Raw genomic sequence first — 19,317 nt, 5'->3', positions numbered from 1 at the left:
GGTTCACTTTATTCGGAAACTATCAACGCGTTAGTATGGCATGCCAGTTGCGTGCTGGTGTCGCAACTGAAGGTCGCTGGCTCAATTCCTACCATAGCAATTTCAATTCAATTCCAACTATTTACTTCGCTGATGACATCATTGGGGATTTTAAAGACCACTTTCCGTAGAAAGTGATGCCACCAGGTTTCATTACTAGTGCACCATATAACGCTTTTCTTCTATTTCTTATGCAGTCATTCATGTCACTCAAACTATACAAATTACAGTGTTACGTTTAGGGAACCACTGTTTCACTCAGTAAATCTAAAACATCAGTTCAGAAGGCTCTAAACATTCTCTGTGCAAGCTGTACATTGTGTGGGTTAAGTTTTGTGGATTTAGTGGGTTAAGAAATATAGGTTTGTGGTTTGGGAGGGTTTAAAGTCACAAAGAGACTCAGGTTATGAGGGACGCTATAGTGAAGGGCTCGAGAAATTTCGGCAACCTGGCGTTCTTTAACGTGCACCGACATCCCACATTACACCGTCCTCAAGAATTTATCCTGCATCGATTTGCCAGTCTTCTGTAAAACCAGAGATCCGGTTCAACTGCATTGACTACATTGCAATTCCAATAAAAAAACGAACATGATCTGCGCATTTCATCGAGACCCCCCTTCAGGGACGGAAAATGCTGTACTAGAGTCGATGTTAAAGGTATCCAGTTTTGTAACATGCAGTTGGTAGTGCATTTGCCTAGTGGCCTATACATATGAGATGGCAGAAAAGCTGCTCATGTCAAAAATAGTTCATGAAAAACCAGAATATTTCCATTTTGTAGTGAAATGAATATGTGAAGTCAAATAAACACTATTTTATTTCCCTGAAGTTCCTGATGGAAACAGAGGACAAACTGTAGCAATTCCTGTTCTCAGTAATGATGAATTCTGCGATTCTTTATTAGACGGTGCAGTTTTTCCGACAGAAACAGCACATTTATGGGAGATAAAACTGGACTTAACAGTACTCTAAAATATTTCAAACATTCGATTCAAACTACCCTGCGATCACCGTTTCGATTGATTGACGGCACTTGCTAGCCGCAAAGGACTTTGCGGAAAGGGAAAAAAGAGCTGTCGTGGTTATGCGACATCAGTTCGCGATGAAATCCAGTAAAGTTAACGTCCGCACTTCATTATTTTGTTTACTTTTCGTAGACAGGAATGCTCTCTTGTCTATAAAATTTAGTAACCTTCATTTGATTACAACGCGCTAATGAATCAATCCCAATTGGGCGTATTACTCTCAAAAGAAGTACCTTCCGCAGCCTGCTGACGCCAGATCTCGTCAAGCAAATAAAAACAGGAGACGGCCCAGGAACAGGTCGTTGCTGCGGTAAAGACGCAACAAGCAGCCGCCGAATTACCCTAGTGATTAGTGCTCGGATGCTGACCAGAAAGACCCGAGTACGATCCCTGCCGCGGCGGTCGAATTTTGATGGAGGCGAAATTCTAGAGGCCCGTGAACTGTGGGATATCAGTGCAGGTTAAAGAACTACAGGTGGTCGAAATTACCAGAACCCTTCATTGCAACGCTCCTCATAGCCTGAGTCGCTGTGGGACGATAAACCCCATAAACCATAAACTAACGCAACAAGCAATGTGCACTTGCAGGAACCTGACTTGAGCTGTGCTTAGCAGAAATCTTGTGCTAGATAAACTAAACTTGTAGGAGTGGTTGGCTTTATTTCATTTCTTGCCAGTTGTCCGCGCAATTCAGACACATATACAGACAGGATTCCTATTAGGAACAGGAAGTAGGCTAGTTGGAAAGAATTCAAACTTAAACAATCGAGCGCCAAAAACACGCACAAGCAAAGAATGCACAAACATGACGCTGCCTCCCAACTGAAAGTTTGTTAAACAAGAGCACCGCATTTATAATCTCGAGGTATCCGCATGCGGCAAGGGGGGCGCAAACCAAAACAACCACAAATGCACGGGTGTTAACAGATAATGTGAAGCTTACACCGGTACAGTTGTGGTTATTAGGTTTATTATACGAATGTAGAACATGCATAACCTTTCTATAACCTTTTTGGCTTGGCATTACCGCTGAAATCCTGTCCGGTTGTTTTTTTTCTTTACTATCATTTTTCCGCTTTCACATCACATGAGATTATGAACGTGGTACTGTCGTTTAATCAACTTTCAATTGTACAACCGGGCAGAGTTTGTCCTCTTTTATCTTAGATCTCGTTTTCTTGCGCTGATAGCGTCTGTACACCAGCACATAGATAGAAATACACATAGATAGAAATGCACATAGCACATAGAACATGGTAGGTAGGTAGGTAGGTAGGTAGGTAGGTAGGTAGGTAGGTAGGTAGGTGGGTGGGTGGGTAGGTGGGTGGGTAGGTAGGTGGGTGGGTAGGTAGGTGGGTGGGTGGGTAGGTAGGTAGGTAGGTAGGTAGGTAGGTAGGTAGGTAGGTAGGCAGGCAGGCAGGCAGGCAGGCAGGCAGGCAGGCAGGCAGGTAGGTAGGGTAGGTAGGTAGGTAGGTAGGGTAGGTAGGTAGGGTAGGTAGGTAGGGTAGGTAGGTAGGTTACGTAGGTAGGGTAGGTAGGTAGGGTAGGTAGGTAGGGTAGGTAGGTAGGGTAGGTTAGGTAGGGTAGGTAGGTTAGGTAGGTAGGTTAGGTAGGGTAGGTAGGGTAGGTAGGTAGGTAGGTGGGTAGGTGGGTAGGTGGGTAGGTGGGTAGGTAGCTAGGTGGGTAGGTGGGTAGGTAGGTAGGTGGGTAGGTAGGTAGGTGGGTGGGTAGGTAGGTGGGTGGGTGGGTGGGTGGGTGTGAAGGTAGGTGAGTGGGTGGGTGGGTGGGTGGGTAGGTAGGTGGGTGGGTGGGTGGGTGGGTGGGTAGGTGGGTAGGTAGGTTAGGTAGGTGGGTAGGTAGGTTAGGTAGGTTAGGTAGGTAGGTAGGTAGGTAGGTAGGTTAGGTAGGTAGGTAGGTAGGTTAGGTAGGTAGGTTAGGTAGGTGGGTTAGGTAGGTGGGTGGGTGGGTTAGGTAGGTGGGTGGGTGGGTGGGTGGGTAGGTAGGTTAGGTGGGTGGGTGGGTGGGTAGGTAGGTTAGGTAGGTAGGTTAGGTAGGTTAGGTAGGTAGGTAGGAAGGCAGGCAGGCAGGCAGGCAGGCAGGCAGGCAGGTGAATCCGTCACTTATGTGGCTGCATGTTCTAAGGCCATCTTCCTGAATACTTCGGCGCCTGCCCAACAGTTTTTCAACAAAAAGCAAGTTTTGGCAATATTGTTCAAACACTCCTAAGAGCAAGGTCCGCGAAAGAAGAACACTACTCATGTAAACGCCCTAAAACAAAGAACCTCCCGAGAACATCACCTTCAACTCTGTGGCATGCTGGTCTTTCAAAGTCTCCATTTCGTTGACCGCTTTCGCTGCTTCTTCTTTGGCTCTGCGTTCTTCGGCCTGGTTTCCAAAAGAAGCGAGGAATGTAAACAAATACAATGGCATATTTTTACCAATAGTGCGGAAGAAAAGTAAAAACACAGATTTTGTTACACTGCTATTGTTAAAGGCATGGAGAACTGTATAGGTCAGCACTAAAAAATGCTTGATTTGTTTATTTATTCACAATTCCGAACACCAAGGGCAGCCAACTGCAGCCTCTGTTGCAAACGAGAAAGAATATCACGTTTGGCTCAGGACATCGTCAGTAAAAGGTATTGATAAAATGTTGGTGAGATTTACTAAAGAATACCATGAGAAACGCTAAAGGAGTGTTCTTTTCGTGGTGTTCTAAGAACGCACCTAAGCATTTACTGTTAGCTCACCAAGCTCACCTCCATCTGCTGCTCCAGTTGTGCGATTCTTTTCCGTTGCGAGGCATGCTCTCTTTCTAGCTCCTGCGGAGAAGACCCAACACCTTGTGTCAACACTTCTATTCTTCATAATTCCGAACGGCAAAGGCAACCAACTGTAATCACCATTGACGAGAAAGATCATCACGGTTGGTTCACGTCTTCCTCACTATATAGCTCTAGTATTTAAAAATATTGTTCTGGTTTCTTTTCGAATATTGTGACAAAACGTTACGGAAGGGTCCTTTTTTTCTTCCCGCACTCAGCTGATTCAGCTGCACGAGTTCATCTATTGCTTCCTGTTGCCAGACACGCTTCTTCTCTAGCTCCTGCGGGCAAGACACAACACTTCGTGTCAACACTTCTATTGTTAGAGGCACCCAGGCCTGCACAGATCAGTTCTGCAAAATGCTTGTTTTGTTCGATCATTCACAATTCTGGACAGCAAAGGGAGCCAACTGTATTCTCCATTGTAGACGAGAAAGAAGATCACGGTTGGTTCACGTCTTCGTCGCTATATAGCTGGAGTATTTACAAAATATTGTTCAGGCTTCCTATTGCATATTGTGAGAAACGTTACTGAAAGGTGTTTCAATTCTCACTGAACTCACCTGTTTCTGCTGCACGAGTTCATTTATTGCTTCCTGTTGCGAGGCACGCTGGTTCTCTAGCTCCTGCGGGCAAGACACAACACTTCGTGTCAACACTTCTATTGTTAGAGGCACCCAGGCCTGCATAGATCAGTTCTGAAAAAATGCTTGTTTTGTTTGATCCTTCACAATTCCGAACAGCAATAGGAGCCAACTGTATTCTCCATTGTATACGAGAAAGAAGATCACGGTTGGTTCACGTCTTCGTCGCTATATAGCTGGAGTATTTACAAAATATTGTTCCGGCTTCCTATTGCATATTGTGAGTAACGTTAAAGAAGAGTGCTTCTTTTCTCACTAAACTCACCTGTTGCTGCTGCATGAGTGCAACTATTGCTTCCTGTTGCGAGACACTCTTCTTCTCTTGCTCCTGCGGGCAAAACGCAACACTTCGTGACAATAGTTGTATTGGTAGAGGCATGCATACCTGCATAGATCAGTGCTGAAAAATGCTTGTTTTGTTTGATCATTCACAAGTCTGAACAGCAAAGGGTGCCAACTGTAGTCTACGTTGTAGACGAGAAAGAAGATAACGGTTGGTTCACATCTTCGTCGGTATATAGCTGGAGTATTTACAAAAATATTGTTCTGGCTTCCTATTGGATAATGTGAGAAACGCTACTGAAAGGTCCTTTTTTCTCACCGAACTCACCTGTTTCTGCTGCACGAGTTCATCTATTGCTTTCTGCTGCGAGGCACTCTTCATCTTTAGCTCCTGCGGGCAAGACACAACACTTCGTGTCAACACTTCTATTGTTAGAGGCACGCACACCTGCATAGAGCAGTTCTGAAATAAGGCTTGTTTTGTTTGATCATTCTCAATTCCGAACAGCAAAGGGAGCCAACTGTATTCTCCATTGTAGACGAGAAAGAAGATCATGGTTGGTTCAAGTCTTCGTCGCTATTTAGCTGGAGTATTTACAAAAAATTGTTCAGGCTTCCTATTGCATATTGTGAGAAACGTTACAGAAAGGTGCTTCTTTTCTCACTGAACTCACCTGTTTCTGCTGCACGAGTTCATTTATTGCTTCCTGTTGCGAGGCACGCTGGTTCTCTAGCTCCTGCGGTCAAGACACACTTCGTGTCAATACTTCTATTGTTAGAGGCACCTAGGCCTGCATAGATCAGTTCTGAAAAATGCATGTATTGTTTCATCATTCACAATTCCGAACAGCAAAGGGAGCCAACTGTAGTCTACGTTAGTAAAACGCGTTGCGGGTATAGTTGGTTTTGCATTTTCTTTCGTTAAACTTTAAGCAGCGCTAACCTTTAGGACGAATACACAGAGGACATGAGAGGACGGGCGCTGACACCTTGCTTACGCGTGAGCGCCATCGCAGTCGCCACCTGTAGAGCAAGGTTCATCGCCTTCTGCCTCAGGAAAGGACTCATACCTGTAGAAGTGAGTGCCCTTTTTGGGTCCAATACGCTGTTTTTTGGGCATGCAAGACGCGTAGGCAAGGTTGCCGCGCCCGTCCTGTGTTTTCGTCCTAAAAGTTAGCGCTGCTTAAATTTTAACGAAAGAAAATGTAGTCTACATTGTAGACGAGAAAGAAGATCACCGTTGGTGCACATCTTCGTCGCAATATAGCTGGAGTATTTACAAAATATTGTTCTGGCTTCCTATTGGGTAATGTGAGAAACGCTACTGAAGGGTCCTTTTTTTCTCACCGAACTCACCTGTTTCTGCTGCACGAGTTCATCTATTGCTTTCTGTTGCGTGGCACGCTTCTTCTTTAGCTCCTGCGGGCAAGACACAACACTTAGTGTCAACATTTATATTGTTAGAGGCACGCACACCTGCATAGATCAGTTCTGAAAAATGCATGTTTTGTTTCGTCATTCACAATTCCGAACAGCAAAGGGAGCCAACTGTAGTCTACATTAGTAAAACACGTTGCTGGGCTAGTTGCTTATGCATTTTCTTCCGTTAAAATTTAAGCAGCGCTAACTTTTAGCACGAATACACAGAGGACATGACAAGACGGGCGCTGACACCTTGCTTACGCGTGAGCGCCACCGCAGTCGCCACCTGTAGAGCAAGGTTCATCGCCTTCTGTCCCAGCAAGGGACTCATACCTGTAGAAGTGAATGCCCTTTTTGGGACCATTACACCGTCTTCTGGGCAAGGAAGACGCGTAAGCAAGGTGTCAGCGCCCGTCCTGAGTATTCGTCCTAAAAGTTAGCGCTGCTTAAATTTTAACGAAAGAAAATGAATAACCAACTAGCTCCGCAACGTGTTTTACTAAGTGACCTTTCTTCTACTGTGGGCCCTTTCTTTTGTGTTTCCTCTGTCAAGCTTGACCCTTTGAAAATTGTGAGCGACATCGCAGTCGCCACCTGTAGAGCAAGGTTCATCGCCTTCTGTCTAAGGAAAGGACTCATACCTGTAGAAGTGAGTGCCCTTTTTGGGTCCACTACACCGTCTTTTGGGCACGCAAGACGCGTAAGCAAGGTGTCAGCGGCCGTCCTGTGTTTTCGTCCTAAAAGTTAGCGCTGCTTAAATTTTAACGAAAAAATGTAGTCTACACTGTAGACGAGAAAGAAGATCACCGTTGGTTGACATCTTCGTCGCTATATAGCTGGAGTATGTACAAAATGTTGTTCTGGCTTCCTATTGGATAACGTGAGAAACGCTACTGAAGGGTCCTTTTTTTCTCACCGATCTCACCTGTTTCTGCTGCCCGAGTTCATCTATTGCTTCCTGTTGAGAGGCACGCTGGTTCTCTAGCTTCTGCGGGCGAGACACAACACATCGTGTCAACACTTCTATTGTTAGAGGCACCCACGCCTGCATAGATCAGTTCTGAAAAATGCTTGTTTTGTTTGATCATTCACAATTCCGAACAGCAAAGGGAGCCAACTGTATTCTCCGTTATAGACAAGAAAGAAGATCACGGTTGGTTCACGTCTTCTTCGCTATATAGCTGGAGTATTTACAAAATATTGTTCAGGCTTCCTATTGCATATTGTGAGTAACGTTACAGAAGGGTGCTTCTTCTCTCACTGAACTCACCTGTTTCTGCTGCACGAGTTCAGCTATTGCTTCCTGTAGCGAGGCACGCTCGTTCTCTAGCTCCTGCGGGCAAGACACACTTCGTGTCAACACTTCTATTGTTAGAGGCACTTAGGCCTGCATAGATCAGTTCTGAAAAATGCATGTATTGTTTCGTCATTCACAATTCCGAACAGCAAAGGGAGCCAACTGTAGTCTACGTTAGTAAAACACGTTGCGGGTCTTGTTGGTTTTGCATTTTCTTTCGCTAATCTTTAAGCAGCGCTAACTTTTAGGACGAATACACAGAGGACATGAGAGGACGGGCGATGACACCTTGCTTACGCGTGAGCGCCATCGCAGTCGCCACCTGTAGAGCAAGGTTCATCGCCTTCTGCCTCAGGAAAGGACTCATACCTGTAGAAGTGAGTGCCCTTTTTGGGTCCATTACGCTGTCTTTTTGGCATGCAAGACGCGTAAGCAAGGTGTCAGCGCCCGTCCTGTGTTTTCGTCCTAAAAGTTAGCGCTGCTTAAATTTTAACGAAAGAAAATCTAGCCTACATTGTAGACGAGAAAGATCACCGTTGGTTCACATCTTCGTCGCTATATAGCTGGAGTATTTACAAAATATTGTTCTGGCTTCCTATTGGGTAATGTGAGAAACGCTACTGAAGGGTCCTTTTTTTCTCACCGAACTCACCTGTTTCTGCTGCACAAGTTCATCTATTGCTTTCTGTTGCGAGGCACTCTTCTTCTTTAGCTCCTGCGGGCAAGACACAACACTTAGTGTCAACACTTCTATTGTTAGAGGCACGCACACCTGCATAGATCAGTTCTGAAAAATGCATGTTTGGTTTCATCATTCACAATTCCGAACAGCAAAGGGAGCCAACTGTATTCTCCGTTATAGACGAGAAAGAAGTTCACGGTTGGTTCACGTCTTCTTCGCTATATAGCTGGAGTATTTACAAAATATTGTTCAGGCTTCCTATTGAATATTGTGAGAAACGTTACACAAGGGTGCTTCTCTCACAGAACTCACCTTTTTCTTCTGCACGAGATCATCTATTGCTTCCTGTAGCGAGACACTCTTCTTCTCTTGCTCCTGCGGGCAAGACGCAACACTTCGTGACAATAGTTGTATTGGTAGAGGCATGCAAACCTGCATAGATAAGTTCTGAAAAATGCATGTTTTGTTTCATCATTCACAATTCCGAACAGCAAAGGGAGCCAACTGTAGTCTACGTTAGTAAAACATGTTGGGGGGCTAGTTGGTTATGCGTTTTCTTCCGTTAAAATTTAAGCAGCGCTAACTTTTAGGACGAATACATAGAGGACATGACAAAAACGGGCGCTGACACCTTACTTACGCGTGAGCGCCACCGCAGTCGCCACTTGTAGAGCAAGGTTCATCGCCTTCTGTCTCAGGAAGGGACTCATACCTGTAGAAGTGAGTGCCCTTTTTGGTACCATTACACCGTCTTTTGGGCATGGAAGACGCGTAAGCAAGGTGTTCACGCCCGTCCTTTCATGTCCTCTGTGTATTCGTCCTAAAATTTAGCGACGCTTGAATTTTAACGAAAGAAAATGAATAACAAACTAGCCCCGCAACGTGTTTTACTAAGTGACCTTTCTTCTACTGTGGGCGCTTTCTTTTGTGTTTTTTCTGTCAAGCCTGACCCTTTGAAGATTGTGAGCGCCATCGCAGTCGCCACCTGTAGAGCAAGATTCATCGCCTTCTGTCTCAGCAAAGGACTCATACCTGCAGAAGTGAGTGCCCTTTTTGGTACCATTACACCGTCTTTTGGGCATGGAAGACGCGTAAGCAAGGTGTTCACGCCCGTCCTTTCATGTCCTCTGTGTATTCGTCCTAAAATTTAGCGACGCTTGAATTTTAACGAAAGAAAATGAATAACCTACTAACCCCGCAACGTGTTTTACTAAGTGAGCTTTCTTCTACTGTGGGCGCTTTCTTTTGTGTTTTTTCTGTCAAGCCTGACCCTTTGAAGATTGTGAGCGCCATCGCAGTCGCCACCTGTAGAGCAAGATTCATCGCCTTCTGTCTCAGCAAAGGACTCATACCTGCAGAAGTGAGTGCCCTTTTTGGGTCCATTACACCGTCTTTTGGGCATGCAAGACGCGTAAGCAAGGTTTCTGCACCCGTCCTGTGTTTTCGTCTTGAAAGTTAGCGCTGCTTAAATTTTAACGAAGGAAAATGTAGTCTACGTTGTAGACGAGAAATAAGATCACCGTTGGTTCACATCTTCGTCGCTATATAGCTGGAGTATTTAGAAAATAATGTTCTGGCTTCCTATTTCATATTGTGAGAAACGTTACAGAAGGGTGCTTCTTTTCTCACTGAACTCACCTGTTTCTGCTGCACGAGATCATCTATTGCTTGCTGTTGCGAGACTATCTTCTTCTGTAGCTCCTGCGGGCAAGACACACTTCATTTCAACACTTCTATTGTTAGAGGCACGCAAACCAGCATAGATCAGTTCTGTAAAATGCTTGGTTTGTTTGATCATTCAGAATTCCGAACGTCAAAAGGAGCCAACTGTAGTCTACGTTGTAGACGAGAAAGAAGATCACGGTTAGTTCACATCGTCGTCGCTATATAGCTGGAGTATTTACAAAATATTGTTGTGGCTTCCTATTGGATAATATGAGAAACGCTACTGAAGGCTCCTTTTTTATCACCGAACTTACCTTTTCCTGCCTTTCGAGTTCAGCTATTGCTTGCTGTTGCGAGGCACGCTGGTTCTCTAGCTCCTGCGTGCAAGACAACATTTTGTGTCAACATTTCTATTGTTAAAGGCATCCATAGTTGAATAGATCAGTTCCGAAAAATGGTTGTTTTGTTTCATCATTCACAAATACGAACAGCAAAGGCATCCAACTGTAGTCTCCATTTTATACGAGAAAGAAGATCACGGTTGGTTCACGTCTTCGTCGCTATATAGCTGGAGTATTTACAAAATATTGTTCAGGCTTCCTATTGCATATTCTGAGAAACGTTAAAGAAGGCTGCTTCTTTTCTCACTAAACTCACCTGTTGCTGCTGTACGAGGTCATCTATTGCTTCCTGTTGCGAGGCACGCAGGTCCTCTAGCTCGTGCGGGCAAGACACCACACTTCGTGTCAACACTTGTATTGTTAGAGGTACCCAGGCCCGCATAGATCAGTGCTGAAAAATGCTTGTTTTGTTTGTTCATTCACAAGTCTGAACAGCAAAGGGTGCCAACTGTAGTCTACGTTGTAGACGAGAAAGAAGGTAACGGTTGGTTCACATCTTTTTCGGTATATAGCTGGAGTATTTACAAAATATTGTTCAGGCTTCCTATTGCATATTGTGAGAAACGTTACAGAAGGGTGCTTCTTTCCTCACTGAACTCACCTTCTTCTGCTGCACGAGTTCATCTATTGCTTTCTGTTGCGTGGCACTCTTCTTCTTTAGCTCCTGCGGGCAAGACACAACACCTCGTGTCAACACTTCTATTGTTAGAGGCACGCACACCTGCATAGATCAGTTCTGAAAAATGCATGCTTTGTTTCATCATTCACTATTCCGAACAGCAAAGGGAGCCAACTGTAGTCTACGTTAGTAAAACACGTTGGGGGGCTAGTTGGTTCTGCGTTTTCTTCTGTTAAAATTTAAGCAGCGCTAACTTTTAGGAGGAATACATAGAGGACATGACAAGACGGGCGCTGACACCTTACGCGTGAGCGCCACCGCAGTCGCCACCTGTAGAGCAACGTTCATCGCCTTGTGTCTCAGGAAGGGACTCATACCTGTAGAAGTGAGTGCCCTTTTTGGTACCATTACACCGTCTTTTGGGCATGGAAGACGCGTAAGCAAGGTGTCAGCGCCCGTCCATTCATGTTCTTTGTGTATTCGTCCTAAAAGTTAGCGCTGCTTGAATTTTAACGAAAGAAAATGAATAACCAACTAGCCCCGCAACGTGTTTTACTAAGTGAACTTTCTTCTACTGTGGGCCCTTTCTTTTGTGTTTCTTCTGTCAAGCCTGATCCTTTGAAAATTGTGAGCGCCATCGCAGTCGCCACCTGTAGAGGAAGGTTCATCGCCTTCTGTCTAAGGAAAGGACTCATACCTGTAGAAGTGAGTGCCCTTTTTGGGTCCATTACACCGTCTTTTGGGCACGCAAGACGCGTAAGCAAGGTGTCAGCGGCCGTCCTGTGTTTTCGTCCTAAAAGTTAGCGCTGCTTAAATTTTAACGAAAGAAAATGTAGCCTACATTGTAGACGAGAAAGAAGATCACCGTTGGTTCACATCTTCGTCGCTATATAGCTGGAGTATTTACAAAATATTGTTATGGCTTCCTATTTCATATGGTGAGAAACGTTACAGAAGGGTGCTTCTTTTCTCACTGAACTCACCTGTTTCTGCTGCACGAGATCATCTATTGCTTGCTGTTGCGAGACTATCTTCTTCTGTAGCTCCTGCGGGCAAGACACACTTCATTTCAACACTTCTATTGTTAGAGGCACGCAAACCAGCATAGATCAGTTCTGAAAAATGCTTGGTTTGTTTGATCATTCAGAATTCCGAACGTCAAAAGGAGCCAACTGTAGTCTACGTTGTAGACGAGATAGAAGATCACGGTTCGTTCTCGTCGTCGTCGCTATATAGCTGGAGTATTTACAAAATATTGTTGTGGCTTCCTATTGGATAATATGAGAAACGCTACTGAAGGCTCCTTTTTTTATCACCGAACTCACCTTTTCCTGCCATTCGAGTTCAGCTATTGCTTGCTGTTGCGAGGCACGCTGGTTCTCTAGGTCCTGCGTGGAAGACACAACATTTTGTGTCAACATTTCTATTGTTAAAGGCATCCATAGTTGAATACATCAGTTCTGAAAAATGGTTGTTTTGTTTAATCATTCACAAATACGAACAGCAAAGGCATCCAACTGTAGTCTCCATTGTAGACGAGAAAGAAGATCACGGTTGGTTCACGTCTTCGTCGCTATATAGCTGGAGTTTTTACAAAATATTGTTCAGGCTTCCTATTGCATATTCTGAGAAACGTTGCAGAAGGGTCCTTTGTTTCTCACCGAACTCACCTGTTTCTGCTGCACGAGTTCATCTATTGCTTCCTTTTGCGAGACACTCTTCTTCTTGAGCTCCTGCGGGCAAGACACAACACTTCGTGTCAACACTTCTATTGTTAGAGGCACGCACACCTTCATAGATCAGTTCTGAAAAATGCATGTTTTGTTTCATCATACACAATTTCGAACAGGAAAGGGATCCAAATGTAGTCTACATTGTAGACGAGAAAGAAGATCACCATTGGTTCACATGTTCATCAGTATATAGCTGGAGTATTTACAAAATATTGTTCTGGCTTCCCGTTTCATATTGTGAGAAACGTTACAGAATGATCCTTTTTTTCTCATAAAACTCACCTGTTTCTGCAGCACGAGTTCATCTATTGCTTCCTGTTGCGAGACACTCTTCTTCTTTAGCTCCTGCGGGCAAGACACAACACTTCGTGTCAACAGTTCTATTGTTAGAGGCACGCAGGCCTGCATAGAACAATTCTGAAAAATGCTTGTTTTGTATGATCATTCACAATTCCGAACAGCAAAGGGAGTCAACTGTAGTCTATGTTGTAGACGAGAAAGAAGATCACCATTGGTTCACATCTTCGTCGCTATATAGCTGGAGTATTTACAAAATATTGTTCTGGCTTCCTATTTGATAATGTGAGAAACGCTACTGAGGGGTCCTTTTTTTCTCGCCGAACTCACCTGTTTCTGCTGCACGAGTTCATCTATTGCTTGCTGTGGCGAGACACTCTTCTTCTGTAGCTCCTGCGGGCAAGACACAGCACTTCATGTGAACACTTCTATTGTTAGAGGCAAGCAAACCTGCATAGATCAGTACTGAAAAATGCTTGTTTTGTTTCATCATTCAAAATTCCGAACACCAAAGGGAGCAAACTGTAGTCTACGTTGTAGACGAGAAAGAAGATCACGGTTCGTTCACATCTTCGTCGCTATATAGCTTGAGTATTTAAAAAATATTGTTCTGGCTTCCTATTGGGTAATGTGAGAAACGCTACTGAAGGGTCCTTTTTTCTCACCGAAGTCACTTTTTCCCACCATTCAAGTTCAGCGATTGCTTGCTGTTGCGAGGCACGCTGGTTCTCTAGCTCCTGCGTGCAAGACACAAATTTTGTGTCAACACTTCTATTGTTAAAGGCATCCATAGTTGAATAGATTAGTTCTGAAAAATGGTTCTTTTGTTTAATCATTCACAAAAACGAACAGAAAAGACAGTTATAATAATAATAATAATGCCATTATTTTCCATCACAAGGATGAGGGAGGCAGAGAGAAAAAGCTAGGGATGTAGCTTGACGAGCTCTCGCCGCCCCAAAAATAGATAAACGTTGCACAGGAAAAGTATGCAGAGAGCATAACAGCATACCAGCGTAGCTTAAAAAAATAAAAATCCAGCTGTAATACTAAAGAAATAAAGGAAACATGAGCAGAAGATATTTTTCGACACAACTGTAACACTTTGTAACGCTTAAAAATCAAACGTAATGGCAAAATTGCATAAAAATATCAATTGCAGAACTGTACTCACATAAATTTAAACACAATTACAGGAATTACAATTCAGAAGTCACAAAATCACAACCACAAAAGATTATAGAAAATTACAGAAGTTACAATTCAAAAGTTACACCCGGTTACATATATTTGAAACAATGTTTTGCAACTCTTTTTTTTTCGGGTGCTCAACAGTCACGTTGTGGCTATGGCAGAGGTTTAGATAGTGCGGTAGACTATACCTAAGCATCTGTTTGCCGTAACCTGTTTTGTACGCATAAATGTGCCATGTTTCGTTGCATCTTGTTTTGTACGGTGCGTGTTTTTTGCATAATGAAGTCAGTGTGGCACTGAAAGGAGTATTGTTTTTATTTTCGGTTTTGTATTTAGAGAGTAAGCAGTATGCATGTAAATAATTAATTGGCATTATGTCCCCTTTCTCAAAGAGTGGCTTGGATGGGTGGTCATATGCTACATTTATACTATTCTAAGAATTCTTTTTTGTTGGGTAAGTAATTTTCGGAGGTTTGTGAAAGATGTAGTTCCCCATACCAACTGACAGTAATTTAGATGCCAGCAGAACAATGAATTATACAGAAGCATTTACACATTTACAGGGTCAATGTTTTTGTGAGCGTAAACTGTTCCTATGACGCGGGATAGTTTAGATGTTATGTAATTTGTGTGCTCATCCGAAGTCATTTTCTCATTAAAAATTACACCTAGTATTTTGAAAGAGCTAACAACATCATTTTAAAATTATCAAGAAATATACCATCATTATTTTGGATGTTCTTTTTCCTGGGGCGGAAAACAATGGCTTTAGTTTTTGAGGTATTAATCTTGAGGGCGTTAAATCTTGTCCATTTTGCAAGTTGAGTAAGCGTTGTGTTTGCGTTTGCAATCATAGATGCTTCCTGTTGCGAGACATTCTTCTTTTCTGGCTGCTGCGTCCAACACACAACACTTCGTATCAACACTTCTATTGTTAGAGGCACGCAAACCTGCATAGGTCTGTTCTGAATTATGCTTGTTTTGTTTGATTATTCACAATTCGGAACAGCAAAGGCAGCCAACTGTACTCTCCGTTTTAGACGGAAAGAAGATGACGGTTGGATCACGTATTCGCCGCTATATAGCTGGAGTATTTACAAAAAATTGTTCAGGCTTCCTATTGCATGTCCTGAGAAACGTTACTGAAGGGTTTTTTTTTTTCTCCCCGAACTCACCTGTTTCTGCTGTTCGAGTTCAGCGATATCTTCCTGTTGCGAGGCGCGCTGGTCCTCTAGCTCCTGCGTGCAAGACACAACACTCTGTGTCAACATTTCTATTGTTAAAGGCATGCAGACCTCTATAGATCAGTTCTGAAAAATGCTTGCTTTGTTTGATCATTTACAATTCCGAACAGCAAAGACAACCAACTGTAGTCACCGTTGTAGACAAAAAAGAAGGTCATGGTTGGTTTATGTCTTCGTCACTATATAGCTCTACTATTTACAAAATAATTTTCCGGTTTCCTTTTGAATATTGTGAGAATCGTTACTGAAGGGTTCTTTTTTTCTCATCGAACTCACCTGTTTCAGCCGCCAGAGATCGGCTATTGCTTCCTGTTGCAAGGCGCGCCGGATCGCTAGTTGCTGCGGGCAAGACACAACACTTTGCATCAACACTTCTGTTAAAGGCGCACAGACCTGTATAGATCAGTTCTTAAGAACGCTTTTTTTGTTTCATCTTTCACAATTCCGAACAGCAAAGGCAACCAACTGCAGTCGCCGTTGTAGACAAGAAAGAAGATCAAGGCTGATTCATGTCTTCCTTAGTATATAACTCTAGTATTTACGAAATATATTTCCGCTTTTCATTTGTATATTGTGAGAAAAGTTACAGAAGGGTACATTTTTTCTAACCGAACTCACCTGTTTCTGCTGCCAGAGTTCGTCTATTGCTTTCTGTTGCAAGGCACGCTTGTTCTCTAGCCCCTGCGGGCAAGACACAACAGTTTGTGTCAAATACATATATTGTTAAAGGCATGCAGACCTGTATAGAGCAGTTCTGAAAAACGCTTGTTTTGTTTGATCATTCACAATTCCAAACAGCAAAGGCAGCAAACTGTAGTCTCCGTTGTTGACAAAAAAGAAGATCACGGTTGGTTCAGGTCTTCCTCAGTATACAACTAAAGTATTTAAAAGATATTATTCTGGCTACCTTTTCGATATTGTGAGAAACGTTACTGAAAGGTACACTTTTTCTCACCAAACTCACCTCTTCCTGCCGCTCGAGTGCAGCTATTGCTTCCTGTTGCGAGACACTCTTCTTCTCTAGCTCCTGTGTGCAAGACACAACACTTTGTGTCAACACTTCTAATGTTAAAGGCACGCAGAGTTGTGTAGGTCACTTCTGAAAAATGCTTGTTTTGCTTGATCATTCAATATTCGAAACAGCAAAGGCAGCCAAGTGTAGTCTCCATTGTAGTAGAGAAAGGACATCAGGGGTGGTACAGGTCTTCCTCACTATATGGCTCTAGTATTTAAAAAATAATTTTCCGGTTTTGTATATGATATTGTTAGGAAAATTACTGAAGGGTACATTTTTTCTCACCGAACTCACCTGTTTCTGGCGCCAGAGTTTGGATATTGCTTCCTGTCGCAAGGCACGCTTGGTTGCTAGCCCCTGCGGGCAAGACACAACACGTTGTGTCAACACTTCTATTGTAAAAGGCATGAAGACCTGTATAGATCAGTTCTGAAAAATGCTTTTTTACTTTAACAATTCACAATTCCAAACAGCAAAGGCGGCCAACTGTAATCTCCATTGTAGACGAGGAAGAAGATCACTGTTGGTTCACGTCTTCGTCACTATATAGCTCCAGTGTTTACCAAATATTGTTGCGCTTTTACTTTGGATATTGTGAGAAACGTTACTGATGGATACTTTTTTTCTAACTGAACTTACCAGTTTGCGCCGCTCGAGTCCAGCTATTGTTTTCTGTTGCGAGTCACGCTGGTTCTCTAGCTCCTGCGTGCAAGACGCAACACTTTGTTTCTACACTTCTATTGTAAAAGGCATGCAGACCTGTATCGATCAGTTCTGAAAATGCTTCTTTAGTTTGACAATTCACAATTCCGAACAGCAGAGGCACCCAAGTGTAATTGGTTGGTGGCCTCAAGTAAAATGGCACGTACCCACTACGGGGGAGTGGCCAAGACACAGGCGGTGAACTGTTGGAAAGGTTAGCAGTTTTAGAGGAAAGGGAGTAGTAATAGGGTTTAGACTGAGAGATTGGACGACGCAACGACAGGGGTCCTGTTAGCTGGGAGATCGAGGATGGGACGACGGCTTTATGTGCAAATTCTAATGCAACACATGGAATAGTTCAGTTTTGTATTGACTGAAAGAGAGACAGAAAAAAAATAGAAATGAAAATAAATCATAAATTAACTGTAATCTCCGTTGTAGACGAGAAACATGATCGCGATTGGTTGACGTCTGCGTCACTATATGACTCTAGTATTTACCTAATATTGTTGCGCTTTTCCTTTGCATATTGTGAGAAACGTTACTGAACGGTACATTTTTTCTCACCGAACTCACCAGTTTCTGCCGCTCGAGTCCAGCTATTGCTTTCTGTTGCGAGTCACGCTGGTTCTCTAGCTCCTGCGTGCAAGACACAACACTTTGTGTCAACACTTCTACTGTTAAAGAATTGCAGACCTGTATAGATCGGTTCTGAAAAATCCTTGTTTACTTTGACAATTCACAATTCCAAACAGCAAAGGCAGCCAACTGTAATCTCCGTTGTAGAAGAGGCAGAAGATCATGGTTGGTTCACGTCTTCGTCACTATATACCTCCAGTATTTACCAAATATTGTTCCGCTTTTACTTTGGACATTGCGACAAACGTTACTTAAGGGTACTTTTTTTCTCCCCGAACTCACCTTTTTTTGCCACCAGAGTTTGGCTATTGCTTCCTGCCGCAAGGCACGCTGGTTCTCTAGCCCCTGCGGGCAAGACACAACACGTTGTGTCATCACTTCTATTGTAAAAGGCATGAATACCTGTATAGATTAGTTCAGAAAAATGTTTGTTTTCTTTGTTCATTCACAATTGCGAACAGCAAAGGCAGGAAACTGCAGTCACCGTTGTAGACGAGAAGGAGGATCACGGTTGGTTCACGTCTTCCTCAGTATATAACTCTAGTATTTACAAAATATTGTTCCCGTTTCCTTTTGGATATTGTTGGAAACATTACTGAAGGGTACATTTTTGCTCACCGAACTCACCTGTTTCTTCCGTTCGAGTTCATCTATTGCTTCCTGTTGCGAGACACGCTTCTTCTCTAGCTCCTGCGGGTAAGACACAACACTTCGTGTCAACACTTCTATTGTTAGAGGCACGCACACCTGCATAGATCAGTTCTGAAAAATGCTTGCTTTGTTTGATCATTCAACATTCGAAACAGTAAAGGCAGCCTACTGTAGTCTCCATTGTAGAAGAGAAAGAAGATCATGGTTGGTTCACGTCTTCCTCACTATATAGCTCTTTTATATACAAAATAATTTTCAGGTTTCCAATTTGATATTGATGGAAACATTACTGAAGGGTACATTTTTGCTCACCGACCTCACCTCTTTCTTCCGTTCGAGTTCAGCTATTGCTTCCTGTCGCAAGGCACGCTTGGTCACAACCCCCTGCGGGCAAGACACAACACGTTGTGTCAACACTTCTATTGTTAGAGGCACGCACACCTGCATAGATCAGTTCTGAAAAATGCTTGCTTTGTTTGATCATTCAACATTCGAAACAGTAAAGGCAGCCTACTGTAGTCTCCATTGTAGAAGAGAAAGAAGATCATGGTTGGTTCACGTCTTCCTCACTATATAGCTCTTTTATATACAAAATAATTTTCAGGTTTTCAATTTGATATTGACGGAAACATTACTGAAGGGTACATTTTTGCTCACCGACCTCACCTCTTTCTTCCGTTCGAGTTCAGCTATTGCTTCCTGTCGCAAGGCACGCTTGGTCACAACCCCCTGCGGGCAAGACACAACACGTTGTGTCAACACTTCTATTGTAAAAGGCATGAATACCTGTATAGATCAGCTCTGAAAAATGCTTGTTTAGTTAGACACTTAACAATTCCGAACAGCAAAGGCAGCCAACTGTAATCTCCGTTGTATACGAGAAAGATGATCGGGGTTGGTTGACGTCTTCGTCACTATATAGCTCTTGTGTTTACCAAA

The 19,317-nt window shown here is 43.3% G+C and overlaps 1 protein-coding gene across 1 annotated transcript in view; it reads right to left on the bottom strand.

The window, feature by feature from the left end:
• The window catches only part of LOC149327525 (uncharacterized), a 753,829-nt gene that overhangs the window by 23,070 nt on the left and 711,442 nt on the right, over positions 1-19,317 (bottom strand). The window contains exons 33-63 of the mRNA XM_089563244.1: positions 19,045-19,107; positions 18,700-18,762; positions 18,355-18,417; positions 18,010-18,072; positions 17,665-17,727; positions 17,026-17,088; positions 16,681-16,743; positions 16,336-16,398; positions 15,990-16,052; positions 15,648-15,710; positions 15,303-15,365; positions 13,599-13,670; positions 13,264-13,326; positions 12,919-12,981; positions 12,574-12,636; positions 12,229-12,291; positions 11,887-11,949; positions 10,886-10,948; positions 10,198-10,260; positions 9,857-9,919; positions 8,531-8,665; positions 8,189-8,251; positions 7,510-7,572; positions 7,165-7,227; positions 6,174-6,236; positions 5,492-5,554; positions 5,146-5,208; positions 4,801-4,863; positions 4,455-4,517; positions 3,826-3,888; positions 3,365-3,451 (exon numbers count right to left, since the gene is read on the bottom strand). Coding sequence (XP_089419370.1) covers positions 3,365-3,451; positions 3,826-3,888; positions 4,455-4,517; positions 4,801-4,863; positions 5,146-5,208; positions 5,492-5,554; positions 6,174-6,236; positions 7,165-7,227; positions 7,510-7,572; positions 8,189-8,251; positions 8,531-8,665; positions 9,857-9,919; positions 10,198-10,260; positions 10,886-10,948; positions 11,887-11,949; positions 12,229-12,291; positions 12,574-12,636; positions 12,919-12,981; positions 13,264-13,326; positions 13,599-13,670; positions 15,303-15,365; positions 15,648-15,710; positions 15,990-16,052; positions 16,336-16,398; positions 16,681-16,743; positions 17,026-17,088; positions 17,665-17,727; positions 18,010-18,072; positions 18,355-18,417; positions 18,700-18,762; positions 19,045-19,107 — 2,058 coding nt within the window. The remainder of the gene's footprint in view (positions 1-3,364; positions 3,452-3,825; positions 3,889-4,454; positions 4,518-4,800; positions 4,864-5,145; positions 5,209-5,491; positions 5,555-6,173; positions 6,237-7,164; positions 7,228-7,509; positions 7,573-8,188; positions 8,252-8,530; positions 8,666-9,856; positions 9,920-10,197; positions 10,261-10,885; positions 10,949-11,886; positions 11,950-12,228; positions 12,292-12,573; positions 12,637-12,918; positions 12,982-13,263; positions 13,327-13,598; positions 13,671-15,302; positions 15,366-15,647; positions 15,711-15,989; positions 16,053-16,335; positions 16,399-16,680; positions 16,744-17,025; positions 17,089-17,664; positions 17,728-18,009; positions 18,073-18,354; positions 18,418-18,699; positions 18,763-19,044; positions 19,108-19,317) is intronic.

This window comes from Amblyomma mixtum, chromosome 10 (assembly GCF_055824585.1).
Source record: "Amblyomma mixtum isolate Tamu chromosome 10, ASM5582458v1, whole genome shotgun sequence".
NCBI classification, from domain to species: Eukaryota; Metazoa; Arthropoda; class Arachnida; order Ixodida; family Ixodidae; genus Amblyomma; species Amblyomma mixtum.
The sequence above is the reverse complement of the archived record's forward strand: the minus strand, read 5'-3'. Positions and strand labels throughout refer to the sequence as shown.